At 47.1% G+C, this 19,756-nt stretch overlaps 1 protein-coding gene across 1 annotated transcript; it reads left to right on the top strand.

Annotated features, from left to right (window-relative positions):
• The first annotated feature begins 385 nt into the window (after window positions 1-385).
• On the top strand, window positions 386-18,352 carry papolg (poly(A) polymerase gamma). The gene is made up of 24 exons (XM_068740995.1): window positions 386-411; window positions 1,487-1,645; window positions 2,900-2,966; window positions 3,062-3,143; window positions 4,011-4,120; window positions 7,408-7,461; window positions 8,716-8,827; window positions 10,100-10,189; window positions 10,321-10,459; window positions 10,583-10,655; window positions 12,411-12,531; window positions 12,705-12,789; window positions 13,664-13,717; window positions 13,814-13,933; window positions 14,125-14,234; window positions 16,055-16,176; window positions 16,254-16,411; window positions 16,480-16,577; window positions 16,623-16,822; window positions 16,900-16,983; window positions 17,070-17,129; window positions 17,207-17,310; window positions 17,408-17,508; window positions 17,588-18,352. Exons 1-24 carry the CDS (start codon window positions 395-397, stop codon window positions 17,752-17,754), a joined length of 2,487 nt encoding a protein of 828 aa, XP_068597096.1. The 5' UTR covers window positions 386-394; the 3' UTR covers window positions 17,755-18,352.
• The last annotated feature ends 1,404 nt before the right edge of the window (window positions 18,353-19,756 follow it).

Consider the following 19,756-nt stretch of genomic DNA (forward strand, 5'->3'; position numbering starts at 1 on the left):
TCTAGGTCACGTGATTAGTGACCTCAGCGAGAAGCTGCATCCTAACTGGTTCTGGCTGGTCAGCGTGCTGCCTTTAGGCGCTGTTTCGACCGAACTTACAAATGTAGTTTTGAAGATTGTAAAAAAAAAAAAAAAAAAATGGCTTAACAGCAGTTAAATTGTGGTTAGCTGGTCTCATTCAAAAATACCGGCTTTATTTTGTAAAATAAGTAATACTTTTCTGTCGTCTGGTACCTTAGCTTAAGAAGTGCTTCCGGTTCAGGGGGCAGGTTTGAAGCGCTCGTGAGAAGTGACCATTGTTGTAATCAGGACGAGGCTGTTCGCGTTCTCACTTTGACTTGACTAGTTTTTACGCGTCTGGAGCTGATAGACGGGACAAGTTTCTGATAGTGACATGAAAGAAATGTCAAGGTGAGTCGTGCAAGTGGCGCATTCTGCTTTTGGCGAACATTTCTGTTCGCATTAAAGACAGTCTTGAAGAAAAGGCTAAATGCTAACGTTAGCTAACTGTCATAACAACCAAACAAGGCCTTCATCCATCGCGTATTGGCTAACTAGGTAGTTAGTTGTTCTACAACTACAGTGAGATATTCATTACCTGACATAAGTAACACATTTTCTCGTGTTTTTAAGATGCAAACAGTTATCTCTGTCTAACGGGAGCACGAGTGCACACATTTAAACAATTTGAACGTAGATTGTACTAGCTAACTTGTTAGCGCTATGCCCAAATGTTTGTTAGATTAGCATTAGCCTGTCGTAGAACAACATTGGATTATCGGTTATTCACTTTTCAGAATTTGGTTTAAAGAAAACTACGGAGACTTGGATAAATGAACACGTTGTTGTCGGAATGTGCTAGTTAGCTAAATTGCTCAGTGTTTACATAAGAGAGCAGCACAAATCGGTCCCGAACTGCTTTCAGTAGTTCACACATCGGTGACCTGTTTGGGCAGCATTTGATCTTAAGGTGTTGTTGATGCCGTTTTTGGTTCCATCTCTAGTAACAAACGTGGTTTCAGTATTAAGAAACAAAAGGTGTCACTAAAGGTAACTTATCACATCACATGAACAAAGACACGTCTTCATCGTCCCAAAGGAAATTGTCTTTGTTTTGGGGATTTTTCCTGCATTTGTTGTGGTTTCAATTCTTCACCACAAGATTCAGCGTGAAGCTAAAACTGTATCGTAAAGCCCAGTTAACCTTAACGTTTCAATGAATGTAATGCTTAAATTAGAATTCAATTATCATCTAAGCTAATGTCATCCAGAATAGCAAGTATCGTCCACTTAACTTACTCTAACCCACTAATTAATTGCTTGTGGAACAAGTTGTCTTTGCCGGCTTTCTCTGCTACCCTTACTGCGTTGAGAGCTGTTTGCATTGAGATTTGCAAGGTCCCCACTGCCCGACCTTGACCATGACGTGACAAATGTGATATGAACAGTGGCGTTGGCTCTTATTCCGTGTATTGTTTCACCGCAGCGCCATGCCTGGGGGGCAGCAGCCTCAGAAACACTATGGCATCACCTCCGCCATTAGCCTTGCACCCGCACGAGAAGTAGACCACCAGTACACCAAGAAGCTCTGTGATGCTATGAAACCTTTCGGGGTGTTTGAGGATGAAGAGGAATTGAACCATAGGTAAGAAACGGCATGTTGTGGTGGACGCGTCACCAAAGTTGGTAATTTAACACTTGCTATGTGCAGCGACATGTTTCTGGAAGCTTCAACGGAGACGCAGGCTTGCAAGAGGTCACCCTGTGTTTTCTGTCTCGATAATACATGCCCTTGTGCTTGATGGCATATTTTTATAATGGTTGTACTTGTGATTACCGTATTTTCACAACCTTATGACGCACCTGGTGATTCGCCGCAGTCTCATTAACAGCTGATTTTTCGGTATTTTAAACGTACAAACGGCGCGCGGCTCAAAAGGCGCCGGCATGATAGGTGCGCAAAATAAAGCAGGGGCAAAACTGAGTTTGGTACTCGCATCTTTAATCGTCATCAATCAAACAAGCATACTAGTGCGCATTTTCAAAAATAGAGCCGGAGCAAAACAGAGTTTGGTACACAGTGTTTTTAATCGTCATTAATCAAAGTCCTCATCCTCTGTTTCTGAATTGAACAGCTGCGCTAGATCTCCGTCAAACATGCCGGCCTCTTTCTTCACTGTCACTGTCTCTTTCCGTGCCGTGCGGCGCCTCGGAAATGAAGCCGGCTTCTGCGAAGGCTCGAACAACAATGCTAGCAGACAGTTAGCCGAAGCTACAATCCAGTCACACTGTGGCGCTGCGCTGCCTTCCACTCTGAGTGGAACTGTGTTCTCCGTCTGTCGTCCAGCGCTCCCACGCAGCCCGCAGTTTAACGTTGCGCGGTTGGAGTTCTTTGGTTAATCCACCGGGGATGACGATGATAAGCTAGTTTGCTAGTTAGCCCGTTAGCGCGTTAGCTTGCTTCACTCCGGTTTAGACCGTATCGGTGAGATCGGCCCGCACGGAGTCGCCGATCGCAGGAGCCGAGTTGCTGCAGGTCGTCTTCTTGCTTCCTCCTCTTCCTCCATTGATTCATTAATGCTGGATTTTCTCTCCGCTGCTCTATTCCCGTGTTCTGCTGCGGGACCGACAGCCTCGGCAGCCACTTCCGTCAGCACGCCATAATAGTTTACTATGGTGAAGCGCATCGGCACGTATCACTCCGCGAGGCGCCTGGCTGAGTCCGCCTTACAACAACAAATAGGGCGCGCGGACCAATGGGCGCGCGGCACATTTTGAAAAAAATCTAAGACTTTTAGGCGCGTCCTATGGGTGTGAAAATACGGTACATGTTTTATTTGCTCCATTCTTAGTTCAGTGAAGTATCACAAAAAACCTGAAACTTGTGTCTTCTTTTTAGACTTGCTGTTCTGGGGAAGTTGAATAATTTTGTTAAGGAGTGGATTGCTGAGATCAGTGAATTAAAGGTGGGTTCTTTAAAAAGTTGTGATTTATTATGTGTTATTAAGCATTCTGTAAAGAAATGACATTTCATAACATGGCCTGTGATTCTCGTCAACAGAACATTCCACCATCAGCTATCAGCTGTGTTGGAGGCAAGATATTTACGTTTGGGTCGTACCGACTTGGAGTACACACGAAAGGTAATGGCTAATATTTTGGTTTCTCTTCCTCTTCTGTTGAAAGTTTAAGACGCGTGTTGAGGTGTGAAAGCAGCATTACCGGTATTTACTCCCGAATGTGGGATGGGTGCCTCCTTGTTTTTAGCACAAGTGAGATGGAGAAAATAAAAATCCTTTGTTATAAAAGCTAGTTCAGTTTCAAGATACTTGCTTTACAAGGTAAAGACATGACTTGATTAGAAAAACATAGCATCTATTCAGAATAGGGTTGGGCCATCATTATTATACATTCTTCCAATGATAAGAAAATGGCTTGTATATAAATTATAATTTAAGACGGCAAAAATCAGAGTTGGTTGCGTGTTTCTCTGCTACTGCGCGCTGCTAATTCTTAATTTGGTGGTTGTGGTGTTCTGTTCATTAAGTGGTTTTTACCGCAAGTTCAGTTTGATGTCTTCGCATCACAAATTAAAAGCTGTTCGTTTCAGTTTGATGTCTTCGCGTCACAAATTAAAAGCTGCTCGTGTCAGTTCGAAGACGGAAGCTTTTAAAGGCTGGCATTTTCCAAAATGGAAATGAACCAATACTGGTTTTTCTTCCAGATGCTAGTTCCAATATACCAATTCTAACATTGCTATTATTAAATGTATTTATTTTTAAGAGGCTAAGGAGTGCTGTCAGGTAGATTCAGAGACTAAGCCATACTTCTGGAACAGTGGCTGATCTTTACTTCAGCCACTCTTCATGGTGTGGCGTTCTGTTCTATATCCTTACTGGTCCTCTTCAGCTTTGAATGCAGGCACTTTTAAAAAAGAATGAAGTTACCAGCCATTTAAGCTATTGGACAGCGCAGATGACGCGCTGCTTTACTGCTGCTATTTCTTGCAGGTGCTGATATCGATGCCTTATGTGTGGCACCACGACACGTAGAGAGGAGTGACTTTTTCCAGTCGTTCTTTGACAAATTGAAACAGCATGAGGAGATCAAAGACCTGAGGGTAGGTTTCTCTCAATAAAACCGTTGTACACACCTCTCTGACAATGAGACGTTTTTGTAAGTTCACTGCTGCTGAGGCAAACATTCACCACCGGAGCATATGTCAAAGAATGCAGAACTGTTGAATCCATTGTGTTGAAGGATCGTATAATCGGGATAATCTAGGCGTCTCTGGATCTAGAACTCTCTGCGATGAGCAGCAGAAGGGTTCTCTGGTCACCTGCATGAATGTCCCCTGATGTTCTGTGTGAACATTACTCTGCATCAGAGTGCATATGACCCTTTAGTTTGTCTGTTGTGATCAGAGCAATGGCGTTGTGACATTATTTTGTAGCAAAGACACATTCGCAGACCTACAAAATCTCAAGCAGTAGTCGGTATGGTTTCAGAACCCATCACTGGGTTAACATGGAGCTCAGGCTAAAAGATCCAGCCGATGGTTTCAGAGGGATGATCCAACACTGGGCAGCCGCGTGGAATGTGGGAAGCGTGTTCATTGGAAAAACGTTAAATGTCGGATTAGTTGTGGGGTCCCGCAGGGGTCAGTTCTTGGACTAAAACTATTCCTTGTTCTTTATTGTAAATTATTTTGTTACCGTCTCAACACTGAAGTGTATAATATTAGTAACAGTCACATACAAATTACATAAGTGAAGATGTCTAAATTAATCTCGTATATCTGACCTGCTGTGTGGAAGTCTGGGAGAAAACTTGTACCCAGTCTGTTCACATTTTATGAATAGAAGGGCCATCAAATCATTATTTATTCAGTTAAAATGTCATGATTTGGTCGATTACGGTATTGAACAAATGATGTGTAACACGTACTTTGAAAAAAGGGAAAGCCGTTATAACTTCAGAACCTCGTTAATGGATTACTGATCAAAGTCAAAGGACCCATTTGTGAAGCGCATAGTTAATAAAAATGAACGGTTTATTCTGTTTCATCTTCTTATTGTCACTAATATTGTGACTTTCATGTGAATAGAGGTAGGATATTGGGATGTGACAGTCTGTTGGAATGAGCTGATTTGTATAAACGTGATGATTGTAAGGATCAATGTAAAATCAATATAAAAAATATCATGGTTTGTATTTTCCAACCAATTTGGATCATGAAGGAATTGTGTTCATTTTTTAACAGCAGTTATTCCTAATCATTGGTGCGGCAGCTCGGCTCCGCCTCCACAGATCTGGCCTGCGCGTCTTCCCTGGATAATTGTCCGTATTTTAACTAGAAGGGTGAGAGAAGTTCCACGGCTGCTTCTACTTTATAATTGTCTAAAGCTCTGAGCGGCACGACTGAGAAGATGAGTAAAGAGCAGGTCAGTTACGTGAATGTAGCAAAGTTTAAAACGGAGTTGGTAGAGCAATTGCTTTTAAGGAGCCCTTTTTATAAAATCCTTTGATGCGTTGGGCTTTTTGTGCTCGAGTTGTTCGGGATGGAATAGTCAGTGACACCCTGAAGTGGGCACCGATTGGCTGTCGTTCTTTTTAAGAAGGAGTTTGTTCACCACCGAAGTTCAACATCAACACAAAGCACCGAGTGCAGCCACAGCTAACGTTAGCAGCTTAGCGAGCCGCAGCGAAGCTCTTCCCCAAACTAAACTGGAGGAGACGCCGCTATGAGCAAGTCTGGGACCGACACGCTGACAGACGTACTCGCCAGGTGGACAGGATACACGTAGTGGAAGACGAGGGGTTAACAGGCGTAGCAACCTGCGTCCAGTGACGCGTCAGACGAGCCTCCGAGCAGGAAACCAGGGATGACCAAAACCAGAAAGAACAAAGACATTCTGTAGACGCAGCAGAATGGAAGCTACCTCTGGGATTAATAAAGTTTTCTGACTCAAGTCAAACAAGAATTGATTTTTAAAGCTACGGTTTGTTCTATATTCATCTTTTGATCTGCCACAATAACGTGATGAATTTAAATGGAAATACTTCGAGTTGAGGGCTTGCCTCTACAATTTTTCGGTGAGATTAATTAATTAATGTTGATAAATAATTGATCAAATGTTTTTTGATTGACACCACTAATTAGAGTTACGTGAAGCATCAAGGAAAAGTATTAAACTTGATTACATACTTACACAGGTTCTGTTTAATCCGTTATCCAGTCCCTAGAAGAAACATTTAGCAACGGGGATCGCTGTTCGTGTGAACCATCCTGCCTCTATCCTGAGAACCGAGGAAAAAAAGTATCTTAGCGATTTAGGGCTAAAAGAACATCTTACAATTTAGACTCTTTGAATTATATTTTTGTTTTTTTTAAAGAATCTCTTCTGGATCATCACCAAAATCTAATCATCTGTTCCTGGTAGCATTCCCTGAACGTCATCCCTATAACGTTTTGCGTTGCGTCGCTAGCAGACAGACAAACGAACCATTCCTGGTGATCACATAAATGGATCATGTGATCTGGTGGGAACCACGGATTGTGTAACGCACTGCGCCTTCAGTGTGTGTTTATGCTCACTGCAGGATCGTTATTGATTAAAGCCTCTGCTGGATGTGCCCGTCCTTAAGCTGGTTTGGTTGCATGTGGACTAACGTTAATCCCGTCCTTAAACTGGTTTAGTTGCGTGTGGACTAACGTTATGCCCGTCCTTAAGCTGGTTTAGTTGCATGTGGACTAACGTTATGCCCGTCCTTAAACTGGTTTAGTTGCATGTGGACTAACGTTATGCCCGTCCTTAAGCTGGTTTAGTTGCATGTGGACTAACGTTATGCCCGTCCTTAAGCTGGTTTAGTTGCATGTGGACTAACGTTATGCCCGTCCTTAAGCTGGTTTAGTTGCATGTGGACTAACGTTGTGCCCGTCCTTAAGCTGGTTTAGTTGCATGTGGACTAACGTTATGCCCGTCCTTAAGCTGGTTTAGTTGCATGTGGACTAACGTTATGCCCGTCCTTAAGCTGGTTTAGTTGCATGTGGACTAACGTTATGCCCGTCCTTAAGCTGGTTTAGTTGCATGTGGACTAACGTTATGCCCATCCTTAAGCTGGTTTAGTTGCATGTGGACTAACGTTACGCCACATGGTGGTGCACGAGAGGCGGCTTGTATGCAGTGACTCTGATCACAGTGCTCAGGAGCTCATCCCACAGCTGAGCTACTGAGCTGCGTGTAATACTCGCTGTGTTTTACTTCATGTCAGATAATCGATCGGTCGTCACCTTGCTCTGCTCTGCTCTATCGGTGACATTCTGTTGCGTTATCATTGTGTCTGTGTTAGTCTCAGTCCTGTGTCTCTGGACTGATGGTGATCATTTCTCTTGTTTCTTTCAAGGCTGTTGAGGATGCTTTTGTACCTGTGATAAAATTCAAATTTGATGGAATAGAGGTGAGTGGCTTTAGTTTATCTGCTCCACATAAGGGATATTGGTGAATAATCAGATCATTGTGGTTTTGTCAAAGCTTTCATTTTTGTTTGTCTGACACTGATTCTCAAAATTGCTTCTCTTCATCTCTAACCATCTGCGAGAATAACTGTTTTGAAATCTGAACTGCATGACAATGGTTGGTTCGATGAAGATGAGTTAAAAAAAAAAAAAAACTTTATTAATCAGTAGGGATGGGACGAGAGCAAAATGGCGCGAGATGGCTCTTCCTTGCGGTAAACAATATTTGGATAACTTTTTCTTTTTTTACTTTGTCGCATTCAGTATATAGTATAGAGTATACTGTTGTTGTGCAATAATCCCCCCCCTCAACACCACCACCACTAGGGGGCAACAGCGGGCAAAGTGCCCTCCTTATCTGCATGCTTGCGTACGGCACAGACGTGTGGAAGTCGAGTGCGAGAGAGAAAAGCAACAGTATGTGGGAGAAATCAGGATGCGTCGACATTTTAAATCCCCTGTAAAGATTAGATTGCTCTCAGAATACTTGTCAGGAGCGATCCACCAATGTGTGCGCCATTTGTTAGCCTTAAAAAGAAAGCGTTTTATTTTGTTAAACCATTCCGTTCAAGCATTTTATTTTGTTAAACTTTTCCGTTTATTCTCCATTGTTACTGCAGCGGAATTTCAAGAATGAGCCTGTAACAAAAGTTACTCCTGTTCATGTTAACATTTTACATTTTTTAGATTGTTAATGTTGTCTGCTCTATAAAATAAAATGTATATTGAATACTTTTCGTGTAATATTACTCAAATTTATTTAAAGTCTCGTGGAATTTGTCTCGTCCCACCCCTATTAATCAGTTAATAGATCTAGTTGGCCATGACTGTGATGTTTATTATTTCAGTAATTTGTCGGGTATATATATATATTTTAAGAAAAAAAGAAACCTTTTGAATCATTAAATGTAAGGATCTGTTACCTTTTAATTTGCAAGTATCCCGACCATTAGGTCTGTAAAATGTATCTACATTTTGACCCTAGAGCCATGTATGTACATTTGTTGTGATGAAATTCTTTAAATAAATAGCAGATGTAATGGCTTGTTCTGCTGAAAAGTGATCCTGCTGCTCGGTCCCTGTTTTTGGCCGACGGATGCATTGTAGTAGATGCTGCTTGTGTTCGACTGAGTTTAAAATGGCAGCTTTCTACTCAGCACTGCTTTCTTACCTTTTTTCTGTGTGATTTGGTGTAGATTGACCTGCTTTTTGCCAGACTGGCCTTACAATCCATTCCAGACAACCTGGACCTAAGGGGAGACTCAATCCTGAGAAACCTGGACATCCGGTGTATCCGCAGTCTTAATGGTATACTACAGACCACCTGTTGGGTTATTCACATCCCAAAATTAGGCGTGTTGAAGGGATTCAGTGGCTTAGGATAAAAATATTAGGATTGATTACATGCGTTTGCCGCTTATCCGGGTCGTGGGACCAACAGTCGAAGCAAAGATTTCCGTCACCCAGCTCTTCAGGGGGGACCCGGAAGCATTCACAGGCCAGCAAAGAGACAGCCTCTCCAGCATATCCTGGGTCTTCCCCGAGGCCTCTTCCTGGAGGTACGTGCCTGGGACACCTCCCCAGGGAGGCGTCCAGGAGTTATCTGTAATGGATGCCCCGGCCGCCTCGGCTGACTCCTCTCGATGTGGAGGAGGTCATGACTCGAGGCTCATGGCCAGAGGCGAGAGTAGGAACGTAGATTGACCAGTAATTCCAGAGCTTGGCCTTTCGGCTCAGCTCCTCCTTAACCACAACAGACCCCCCATCGACCCGGAGAGGACAGACCACATTTATCCGGTCAAGAACCATGGTCTCAGATTTGGAGGTGCTGATTCTTATCCCATCCGCTTCACATTCCGCTGTAAACTGCCTCTGGCTGCGGCGAGAAGTTCTGTCCATAAAGATTCTGAACAGAACCGGTGGTAAAGGGCAGCCCTGCCGGTGTCCAGCATGCACCTTGAACAGGTTTGGGCTTACTGCCGGCAATGCAAACCAAGACCTGACTTCGATCGGCAAAGGACGCCAGACCCCCATACTCCCGAAGCACCCCCCCCCCCCCCCCCACTGGAATAGACTTTTCCCGGGAGGCTGAGTTGGCGTGGTCCCTCTGTAGTCGGAGCTCACCCTCCGGTCCCCGCTCTGCCAGTTCAGAGGCGCTGTCCCTGACTACCATGCAATGTTAGAGACGGGTCAACTGAGACAGTCCCTGCACATCCAGAGGCTTAAAATACTCTGGGTGAATCGTATCCCCCCCCCTCCCCGGTGCCCTACCACCGAGGAGCTTGACGACCACCTTGTGACTTCAGTCTGGGTGATGGACAAGTCCACCTCTGAGATCTCTGCCTCTGCGTCCTCCATAGAAGACATGGTGACGGGATTGAGGAGATCCGCAAAGTATTCTTTCCACTGCCCGACAATATCGCCAGTCGAGGTCGGCAGCCCCCCGCCTGGGGATTCAGTTATCTGTGAACCTATTTTTCGCTTTGCCCTGTAAAGAGGAGTTAATGGTGAATGTAGGTTGCTTTGTTTTATTGTTAGCAAAAGGAAACTGTCGTCTTCAGCTTACTCTTGTTCATGCAGGCTGTCGAGTGACTGATGAAATTTTGTACCTGGTACCAAACAAAGAGAACTTCAGGCTGACTTTACGAGCCATCAAACTGTGGGCGAAACGTAAGTGGCTTCAGACCCGTTGTGTTCGTGGCCGTTTCTGAATTGAATTAAACAAATGAACCTCCTACTGATGCCCTCACTGCTCAAGTGTTTGGAAGCTGCTATCTGGTTGTGCGTCCCCCTGTCTGCAGGCCGGGGGATCTACTCGAACATGCTGGGCTTTCTGGGTGGCGTGTCATGGGCCATGCTGGTGGCGAGGACCTGCCAGCTCTATCCAAACGCCGTGGCAGCCACGCTTGTCCATAAGTTTTTCTTGGTGTTTTCTAAATGGTGAGGCTAAAACGTGTGCCATAATGTCACGCCTCGCCTGCTCCACTTAATGACAGTGTTCTGCACTTTTGTTCATTGTCAGTATTCACACCTTTAACCTGATGTGTCCATTCTGTCCCACAGGGAGTGGCCGAATCCTGTGCTATTGAAACAGCCTGAGGACAGTAATTTGAATTTACCCGTGTGGGATCCTAGAGTGAGTTTAAAACCAGTATTTTCCTTCTTCATATTCGAACTTGGGAAACACTGTTTAGAAGGATTTGTTTGATTGGTGAGCTGTGAAAAGTTCTTCCTTTTTAAGTTAGCTTAATAGTTAATAATAAAGGTGCATTACGTTCTCTAATTTCATGTCTACTTATTCCTCATCTGACTCGAGTGATTCTACTCTCTTTGACTTCCAACCCCTTTGAGGCTGCTTTGACGGCGTTCCCCAGCAGCTTGAAGGGGGAAACGTTTCTACGCTTCTCTTCGATAGAAGCAGCAGGTTGTCCTTTAGTGGAGATGTAATGATCATTTATTTTCCAAGTCTTACAGACATTCTAGCTTCACGAATGATTACGTATGGATCACTCATAATCAGTAGTTGTAATTCATTTTGTATTTTTTTAAATCTAGCCCAGTTGTTTTGGTCACCTCTGCTTCTAACAGTTCCCTAGAAACATTTTGTAATTGAAATGGTGCTGCATCCCTAGATGTGATGCTTGTTGCTATTTTAGCTTAGCAAGCAAAGCTTCTGATGTTTGCGCTCTTTCGGCATCGGTCAATGTTTTGGATCGATCGGCGTGTGTCGTTCCATAATGCCGACTCAAATTATAATCTTTACATTCTGCAATCTGCTGTCTGCAAACTAAACGTAGCCTTAGCTTTGACTTCAGTAAATAAATACTTGGCAGTCCATGCTTTGTTAAACTCTGCATTCTTCATCAACCTTTCTTTTTTTTATAATGATAATAATGCGTTGGTTTTATATAGTGCTTTTCTGGACACTCACAAAGACTCTTTACATCTGCGTGGGGCAGATACAGCTGCCCTGGGGCAGACACAGCTGCCCTGGGGCAGACGCAGCTGCCCTGGGGCAGACGCAGCTGCCCTGGGGCAGACGCAGCTGCCCTGGGGCAGACGCAGCTGCCCTGGGGCAGACGCAGCTGCCCTGGGGCAGACGCAGCTGCCCTGGGGCAGACGCAGCTGCCCTGGGGCAGACGCAGCTGCCCTGGGGCAGACGCAGCTGCCCTGGGGCAGACGCAGCTGCCCTGGGGCAGACGCAGCTGCCCTGGGGCAGACGCAGCTGCCCTGGGGCAGACGCAGCTGCCCTGGGGCAGACGCAGCTGCCCTGGGGCAGACTGACAGGAGCGAGGCTGCCAATTCACGCCATCGGCCCTCCTGACCAGCACCGACATTCACTCGCTCACTGCATTCACACAGGCAATGTGGGTGAAGTGCCTTGCCCAAGGACACAACAGTGTGCACATGTGCTGGAACTGGGAATTGAACCGCCGATACTCTGGATGACAGAAGGACCCGCTCGAGCACCTGCACCACCGTCCCCTCTGTTTTCAGCGTGACTGGACGGGGGAGCGTCTTGTGACCCGCTTAAAACGACTTGCATTCTATTTAGTGCACTTATTGGTAAACTTTACGTGTCGCGTCTGTGTACGTGACAAAAACAAGTTCAAAGTAAGAGTAATTCAGATTTAGTCCATACATGTAGTAAAATTAGAGTACATTTATTTTCTAATTTCTAAAAAAAGAAAACTTCTGGGGGCCGGTCAGTCAACCAAAAGGGCTGTATGTGGCGGGGGGGGGGGGGGGGGGAACAATGAGTACGACTTTAGTTATACTCTGTTATGATGCGACTAATCTGTGTGTCTGCTCGTTCGGTTTGGTAGACCCTATGACGAAGCCTTTCCTTTACGCACTGAAGTCAGTCTTGGTCATTGTTGGCCCTTTCCAGGTCAACCCGTCTGATAGGTACCACCTGATGCCCATCATCACACCTGCTTATCCCCAGCAGAACTCCACGTACAACGTCTCCACGTCAACACGCACCATCATGAGCGAGGAGTTTAAATACGGTAGGACCGATGCGATCGAATCTGCTCGTGTTTCATTGGACCTGTCGCCCTGCTCGGGTCCAGCTCACCGCTGAGGCACTTTAAATCACTCAGTTTTGTGCTTTGCCTTTGAGTTGAGCTGCTAACCTCTGCCTGTGTCTCGCCCATAAATGTACCTGCGGGGACGTGAATAGGACTCAGTGTCACGGATGAGATTCTTCAGGGAAAAGCCGAATGGTCCAAACTCTTTGAGCCACCCAGCTTTTTCCAGAAGTACAAGTGAGTGTTTCTTTTGTCGTCTAAACGATGTATGGCAGGTGCACAGTGTCTAAGTCTAGGCTGGACCGAAGCGGCCCTCCTAACGTTGACTTTGTATGCGGTGACGTATTGTGAAAAGGGTCTAATGTCTGGCTTGGTGTGACGAGCAGTAAGTCGGTCTGTATTTGTACAAGCTAAAGCTTCATGATTGCAATCGGTGTTACTCTGTTTTTGATTGTGTTTGGATAATCCGATCTCGTGATCGGAAATATGGCCCGATCAATAGCTTGCGGGCTCGATCGGGATCGGACGTTAGCTCCCGATCAGGACTCGGATATATACGGATCGTTAGTCATTACTTTTGATCAGATCTGGAGTTACGCTGTTACACAGAGTGAGACCTCTCTACTAGACAGAGATGGTAACGCGTGCGGCGTGACATCACTTCCTGTCTGTGACGCTATTGGCTGAATGCTGGCTAAACGGGGAAGCAGCTTGAAGCTCGTCGTGCGAGTGTCTGCGGTGAGGAAGTATTCTGAAGTGGATGAGAAAAACCTTGTGTTCATTTTATTTTAAATATTCGTATTTAATATTTCCTGTTGAACTAGTTCAAGTCCAAAGTTTAAAAAAGAATTTCATTTATTACTGGAATGTTTAAGCGAAGTTTAAGAGTTAAATGTTAAAATAAGATGATTAAAATAAAAAAATAAGGGACATCCTGGATCCGTTTTTCCGTTGTTTTTTTATGTATTAATGAAGTATCGGGTCGGGACTCGGTATTGGTTCAAAATCAAATAACTCTGACTCGGGGTCAAACAAACCTGATCGGGACGTCCCTCGTGTTTGTTGTGTTCAGTGTCATTTCATTGAGTCTTATGAACATTCTTCTTCACAGACATTATATCGTTCTCACTGCCAGTGCGTCCACGGAAGAAAACCACTTGGAATGGTGAGTGGGTTCCGTGAACTGTGCGTGTCGCTGTTTGAATGGTGCGTTGGAACCGCTGGCAGAGATAACCTGAGAAGATGCTCTGTTCCCACTCAGGATCGGCTTAGTGGAGTCAAAGATCCGTGTTCTGGTGGGAAACCTTGAGAGGAATGAGTACATTACGCTCGCTCACGTCAACCCCCAGTCATTCCCTGGCTCCAAAGATAACCGCAACGAGTAGGTCCACATTTCCCCTTCGCTCAGAAACAGTCAAACGTCGTCAACGTTGAGAGGTTAAATCAATGTTGACTACCGTCTGATCAATTTCTGGCCCAGTGATTGGTTCAAACATGTTGAGCACCGAGAGCACAGACGTCGACTTGAGATTAGCCAAAGCCAAGTGTTGTTTAAATGTGTTTCTGAAACAGGAATGACTTTGTGTCCATGTGGTTCATTGGAATCATCTTCAAGAAAGTGGAGAACACAGAGAGTGTGAACATCGACCTGACGTACGACATCCAGTCCTTCACAGACACGGGTAGGACTCTGAGACTCGCGGTTACGAGGGATTCTTGTCTGTTTCGTTTGGTGCAGGTCTGGCAGTAGGGCCTTGGGAGTCGGGGCTGTGCTGTCAGCGGTTTTGCGGCGCAGCGGTGCGCCGTGGCCCTCATCACCCCCGCCTGGCCTGCCTTCCGCTTTTAGTCTCGGTGAACTTGGTGAACATCCTGTGGTGGAATGGCAGAGACGCACAGGTGGAGGTGTTTCTGCGCTAGAGCAGAGGTGGCGAGGCTTGTTGGTACTTGGATCGCTCTGGGCTGAGAGGCTTTGGTGATTGACGTGGTACCCCCCCCCCCCCCTTTCACTGCGTGGGTTGGCCTGAGGTGGCGTCTGATGGGTCCTTGGGGGCGGGCTTGCTGTGGTAAGGTTGGACCTACAGTCCACCTCACTGACGGCAGACAAGACGTTCTGATTAAGATTAGCTTTCATTGTCGTTATATTTTTACACTGCAAACACAACTTGATTCTGTTTGCCCCCGAGTACAGGGGTGGGCAAACCTTGTGACTCGCGGGACACAATGGCTTCTAAGATTTGGCAGAGGGGGCGGGCCCGGATCGGATGGATATCTGTGAGAGCTCATATAAACGGCGTGTTAAACCGTTGCATGAAGGGATTTGGCTTTTTACCGCTAGCATTACAGGGAAAAGCTGAAATGAATGAGGTTTAATTATAATATTTTATTTTTATTTCATGAGATAATTTGGACAAGTTCTGCGGGCTGGATTAAAAAGGCGAAGGGGCCATATATGGCCCCCGGGCCTTAGTTTGCCCATGCCTGTCCTAGTACAAGGACCCCTTGCAAAAACGCCACACTCGGCAGTGCTCTGGGGGTAAAGCTGCCCCCCCCCCCGCCCCCCCAGCACACGATCCTCACTTCGTCTGCTTCCCAGCTCCGTACAACGACACCCAACCTCCGGTACATTCTAGTCAGTCCTGCTGTCACTAGGTGCGTTTACATGGACAAAATGTCTTTATTCCGATCAGAGTTCAGAGTAAACTTGTGATCCGATGCGCCGTGTTCATGGACCCTAAAAATCCGATCCGATTAGGATTTGCGTGTTCATGCATCACACTTTTGATCGGAACAGAATATTCTGACATGCGCAGTTTGACCAAAAGCACCGGAAATGGTAGAAGAAGAAGCGTAGCGTAGCAACTTCCGCTGTAAACAAATCATCGCTCCGCGCTTTTCTGCGTGAAACGTCAGCGTTGTTTCGCTCCTTTTCCCCGTTTGCGCTTTTAGTTTCCTCCTTTAGTGTCTCCGGAAACATGTTTGTCTCAGATATTGACCAGTTCTGTCTTCCGCCCGCCGTGCTTTTCGCTCGCTCTGCTTCAGCTAGCTTCCGGCAATAGCAGCAGCGCGTGTAGCTGACGTCACAGACATGCGCAGTAAGGACGACTTGTACCGAAACATCGGAATAAGTGTTTTCATGCGCCCTGACCGGGTCACAAATCGGTATAAACCACCTGGATCGGGTTAGACTATTCCGGTTAAGATGTGTCCATGAAGCATTTTTATTCCGATCAGGATATTAACCGGGTTAAATGTGTCCATGTAAACGCACCTACTGAGGTCATCAGCTGTGCAGTCGGAGACGTGATGAAATGAGGGTAAACAAATATTAAGTGTAAAAATAGTAATAATATTTAATGGTGTATTTTCTCTGTTCTGGTTTTTGCTAATCCAGCTCACACCCTCCTGTGCTTTGTAGAGTGTGAGCGCTGCGCTCATTTAAGATGGCTGGGGCGTGTTAAATGATGAACTTTACGTAAACGTGATGAACCTTCACTGCTCACAGTCTACAGGCAAGCCAACAACATCAACATGCTGAAAGACGGGATGAAGATCGAAGCGACGCACGTGAAGAAGAAGCAGCTGCACCAGTACCTCCCACCCGAGCTGGTGCAGAAGAAGAAGAGGGTGAGACGCGTCCCCGTCCCTGTCCTTTCCCGTCTCCGTTTGGGTGTTGATCTCCCTCCACCTCGTCTCCTGTGCAGAGTATGGCTGATCTGAACCGCAGCACGAACGGGGGGAGCGCCAAGCGCATGTCTCTGGACAGCAGCCACCTGGACAGCTCCAGAGACACGGACTCGGGGACCCCCTTCAGCTCCCCCGCCAGTAAACCCTCCAACCCGGTGCTGGACACCGACGACAGGTATGCTACGCCGCGCGCCGCGCTGTTTCGGCTTCCTGCGCGTGTGTTTCAGCTCTCTGTGGTTGCAGCGTCGGCCCCCCCAAGGAGCTTTTTACGGAGGGCTCCTCGCCCAGTCCGGCGCCTGCTGCTCAGGACCAGGGCATGTCCATCCCCGTGATCGGCTCCAGTGAGTAGCTCGACCCGTGGGCGTGCCCGTGTCCTTCTCATGAAGACCCCCCCCCCCGGTTAAAGCAAGGCCTCCTCCCCCCCCCCCCCCCAGCCAGCGGCTCCCTCGCCTCTGCACCGAGTGGGGACGCGGCGCCTAACGCCGCCAGCAGCCCCAAGGACGAGTCCAACGGCCTGGAGGACGACGTCAACGGAGCGCCTGCCAAGACGGACGAGGAAGCAGCCAGGAAGCACAGAGACCCAGAGGTTTGTTCTCGCTGGAACCGGCGTGGGGCGCGTCTTCTTGGGCGGAACCTTTAACGTGGTGCGTTTGCGTTCTGAAGGCGCTGTCCGACCCCGACGCTGCGTTTAAGGAGCCGTATCCACCGGCGTCGGACGGCTGTCCCGATGGAGACGGAGCTCACGCCGTAGGTGTCCCTCATTCCGGAGCGTCTTTATTCGGGTGAAGAAAACGCATCGACTTCTCTCTCTCTCTCTCTCCATTGATCTTTAGGTCTCTCTCTCTGGATCCAAAGCTAAGCCCATTCCAACGATCGATACCTCGAGGACACTGGTAGGAGCCGTTTCACGTCCGACGGGTTTGTTTCCCGTCCGATCGAGGTCGTGTGTGTGACGTTGCCTTTCCCTCAGCGGCTTCCCAGCATGGAGCTCCCCGACGCCTCCTCCCCGCTGCCTGCCAGCAACGCCTGCCGCGTCGTGAAGAACTCCATCAAGCTGGCGCTCAACCGCCACAAGTGAGCTCCGTCCGGCGCCTTGGCCCGGTCGGGGACATTTTGTTCTCGTCTCCTACGGCCTAATCCTTTTCCCTCTGCCTGTTTCAACCTCCTGCAGCATCACCCCCCCCAAGCCCCCGGCGTTCGAGGCCAACCATACCACCGATGCTCCTCCTGCCAATGAAGAGAAGGGCATGTCCATTCCTGTCATTGGCTCGAGTGAGTTGGAGACGAAGTTCTCGCCGTCGCCGTGGTGATGCCACGGCGCTCAGGCTGTTGGTCTTCTGTCTTTCTGTAGAGCACACCTCATCCAAACACGCCGTTGGCAGCTCCATCCCTACGCTAGTGAGCCGAGGAGCCGACCCGCTGAACGGAGCCCCCCCCAAGCGGCCCCACTCCCCCTCTGTGGAGGAACAGGCCAAGAGGCTGAAAGAGACCGAGAAGGCCAGGATTCACACGGCCTGATCTCGGCGTGAGCGTGGAAGAGGACTTTACAGTGTGCAGCGGCAGCGGGCCGGTCGCCTCGCCTCGCATCTCTGGAGGTTGTACATGTGGGCTGTGACTCGTTTGAACCCGCTGCCCCCCCCCCCCAGTCATACTCGGCACATTTAACACAACAGTCGAGAGAACTGAAGTGACGGGTTTGACTTGTCCTGTGTTCCGTTGTTCCCACGATGCAGCTGGAATCTGTTCCGCTCTTTCCTGTCCTTCCCAGTAAACGTGTTTTAGAACATTGATCGGTGATTTTGCTCTCAGACGATTGAGTTTGTTTCCTTACGAGAAACGTGTACAGAAAATGTCGATGTACATAACTTTGTCTTCAAAAAAAGAAAAAAAAAACTGCAAAAGATCTCTGTTAAATCTTTTGGCTCTTGTAGTTTTACCTAAAAAGTACAAAAAAAAAAGTGGTTTTTTTTTTATTATTTTCCTCTATTGTTTGTCTGAAATTGTCTCCAGCCCTGGATATTTTTGGTAAACACTGTAGATATTTGGATGCGGAGGAGAGGCTTCATTGAGGGTTCGCGTGGAGCCACAACTGTTCAGACCAAGATGGTGCCAGAAAGAGGACTCCAGGTTCGTATGGAGGGGGGGGGGGGGGTCTAACTGGTCTCAGATTCCCAGTCTCACCGGTGCTGCACAGCTGCTGGTAAGGGGAGGAAACCTTCCCTGGACCAACGGGAGACGATGCGTATGTTCTGGAGGGGATGGGCCGGGGGAACCGAGCCGCCATGTTTGTGACTCCTTCTGTTCAGCATAGCTTCAGTAAATCTAAAGTTCTTCGCTTGTTGTGGGCCGTTGTGTCCCGGAGAGGTTCAGTGTGTCCCAGACCCGACTTCACAAGTTGTCACACCGACACTGAACCTGAGGCGGGCTAAACGAGAGACATGAGGGTTTGTGGTGCTCAGTGAGAATTGGTTAAACTTCAGTTTGTGTGTGTGTGTGTGTGTGTGTGTGTGTGTGTGTGTGTGTGTGTGTGCGTGTGCGTGCGTGCATTAGATGGTTGTGTTTATGGAGAGAGACAGAATTCCCTTGATCTTGGGTGTTAACCCTCTGCACCTCCTGTGGAGGTTCTTAAAGACGTCTCTTGGGACCACTAATGAGCCTCGATCCTCCATCTTTACGTTGTGAAGCTGGTGGCTGGATGCAGGTGCACGTACAGAGTGAGGTGGCGCCTCCGTGGAGCAGGTAGCGGTGTTGGCCAGCACCAGTTTCCCCAACAAATGTACAGACGACCGGTTTATCAGGCAAATCCATCATTATTGGGGGTTTTCTTAACACTTTATTTATATTTGCATATTTGTACCATATGATCATTTTTTTAATAGCATTCATAGCAGGTCGAGCTCTTTGATATCTGCCACACTTAGTTTCATACGACTCATGTTTTGCTGTTGGGAAACGTTTAACAGAAAAGGCCATCTAGATGTTTGTTTCTAAAATGTATTGGAAGGGTATTTTTGTATGTGTTTATCACTTCCTTTAATTCTGTACACCCATTAAACCCCTAAAAACGACTCCGGTGTCTGTTGTCTGTGTTCACTAAGTTGTGGCTGGTGGTTTCATGCACTGAACGTCGAGTCACCAGGACTCTGGCTGGCTACACGCTCTCCTACCACGACCTTAGTCACCAACCTCCTTTAAACTGCTCCGTCTACACAGGATGTCGTCCACCTGTGTGCTCCTCGCTCCACTCTTGCAGGTCACCCTACGTTCTGATTTTTGTAAGTGGATTTCTTGTAGGAGGCAAATGTCTGCTCAATTTAGAGAGATGGTCTAAAATTGTAATTATTTTTGCCTGTGAGCAAATGCCGCACGCGTCTACACACAGTCTAGCCTCAACTACTTTCCCCATATGACTCGTGTGACGCCCAGGGTAAATGTGTGGCTTATTAAAGATCTCAAGCTGTAGTTTAGACAGCAAGTTGCAGATCTGGAATGAGCTTGTTGATGAATTAAAAATGTCACA

Source organism: Brachionichthys hirsutus, chromosome 7, assembly GCF_040956055.1.
Source record: "Brachionichthys hirsutus isolate HB-005 chromosome 7, CSIRO-AGI_Bhir_v1, whole genome shotgun sequence".
NCBI lineage: Eukaryota > Metazoa > Chordata > Actinopteri > Lophiiformes > Brachionichthyidae > Brachionichthys > Brachionichthys hirsutus.

Coding starts and splice junctions, on each gene's coding strand:
- papolg (XM_068740995.1), top strand. Junction 13,718..13,813: donor GAAGAAAACCACTTGGAATG/GTGAGTGGGTTC, acceptor GTTCCCACTCAG/GATCGGCTTAGTGGAGTCAA. Junction 17,509..17,587: donor CATTCCTGTCATTGGCTCGA/GTGAGTTGGAGA, acceptor GTCTTTCTGTAG/AGCACACCTCATCCAAACAC.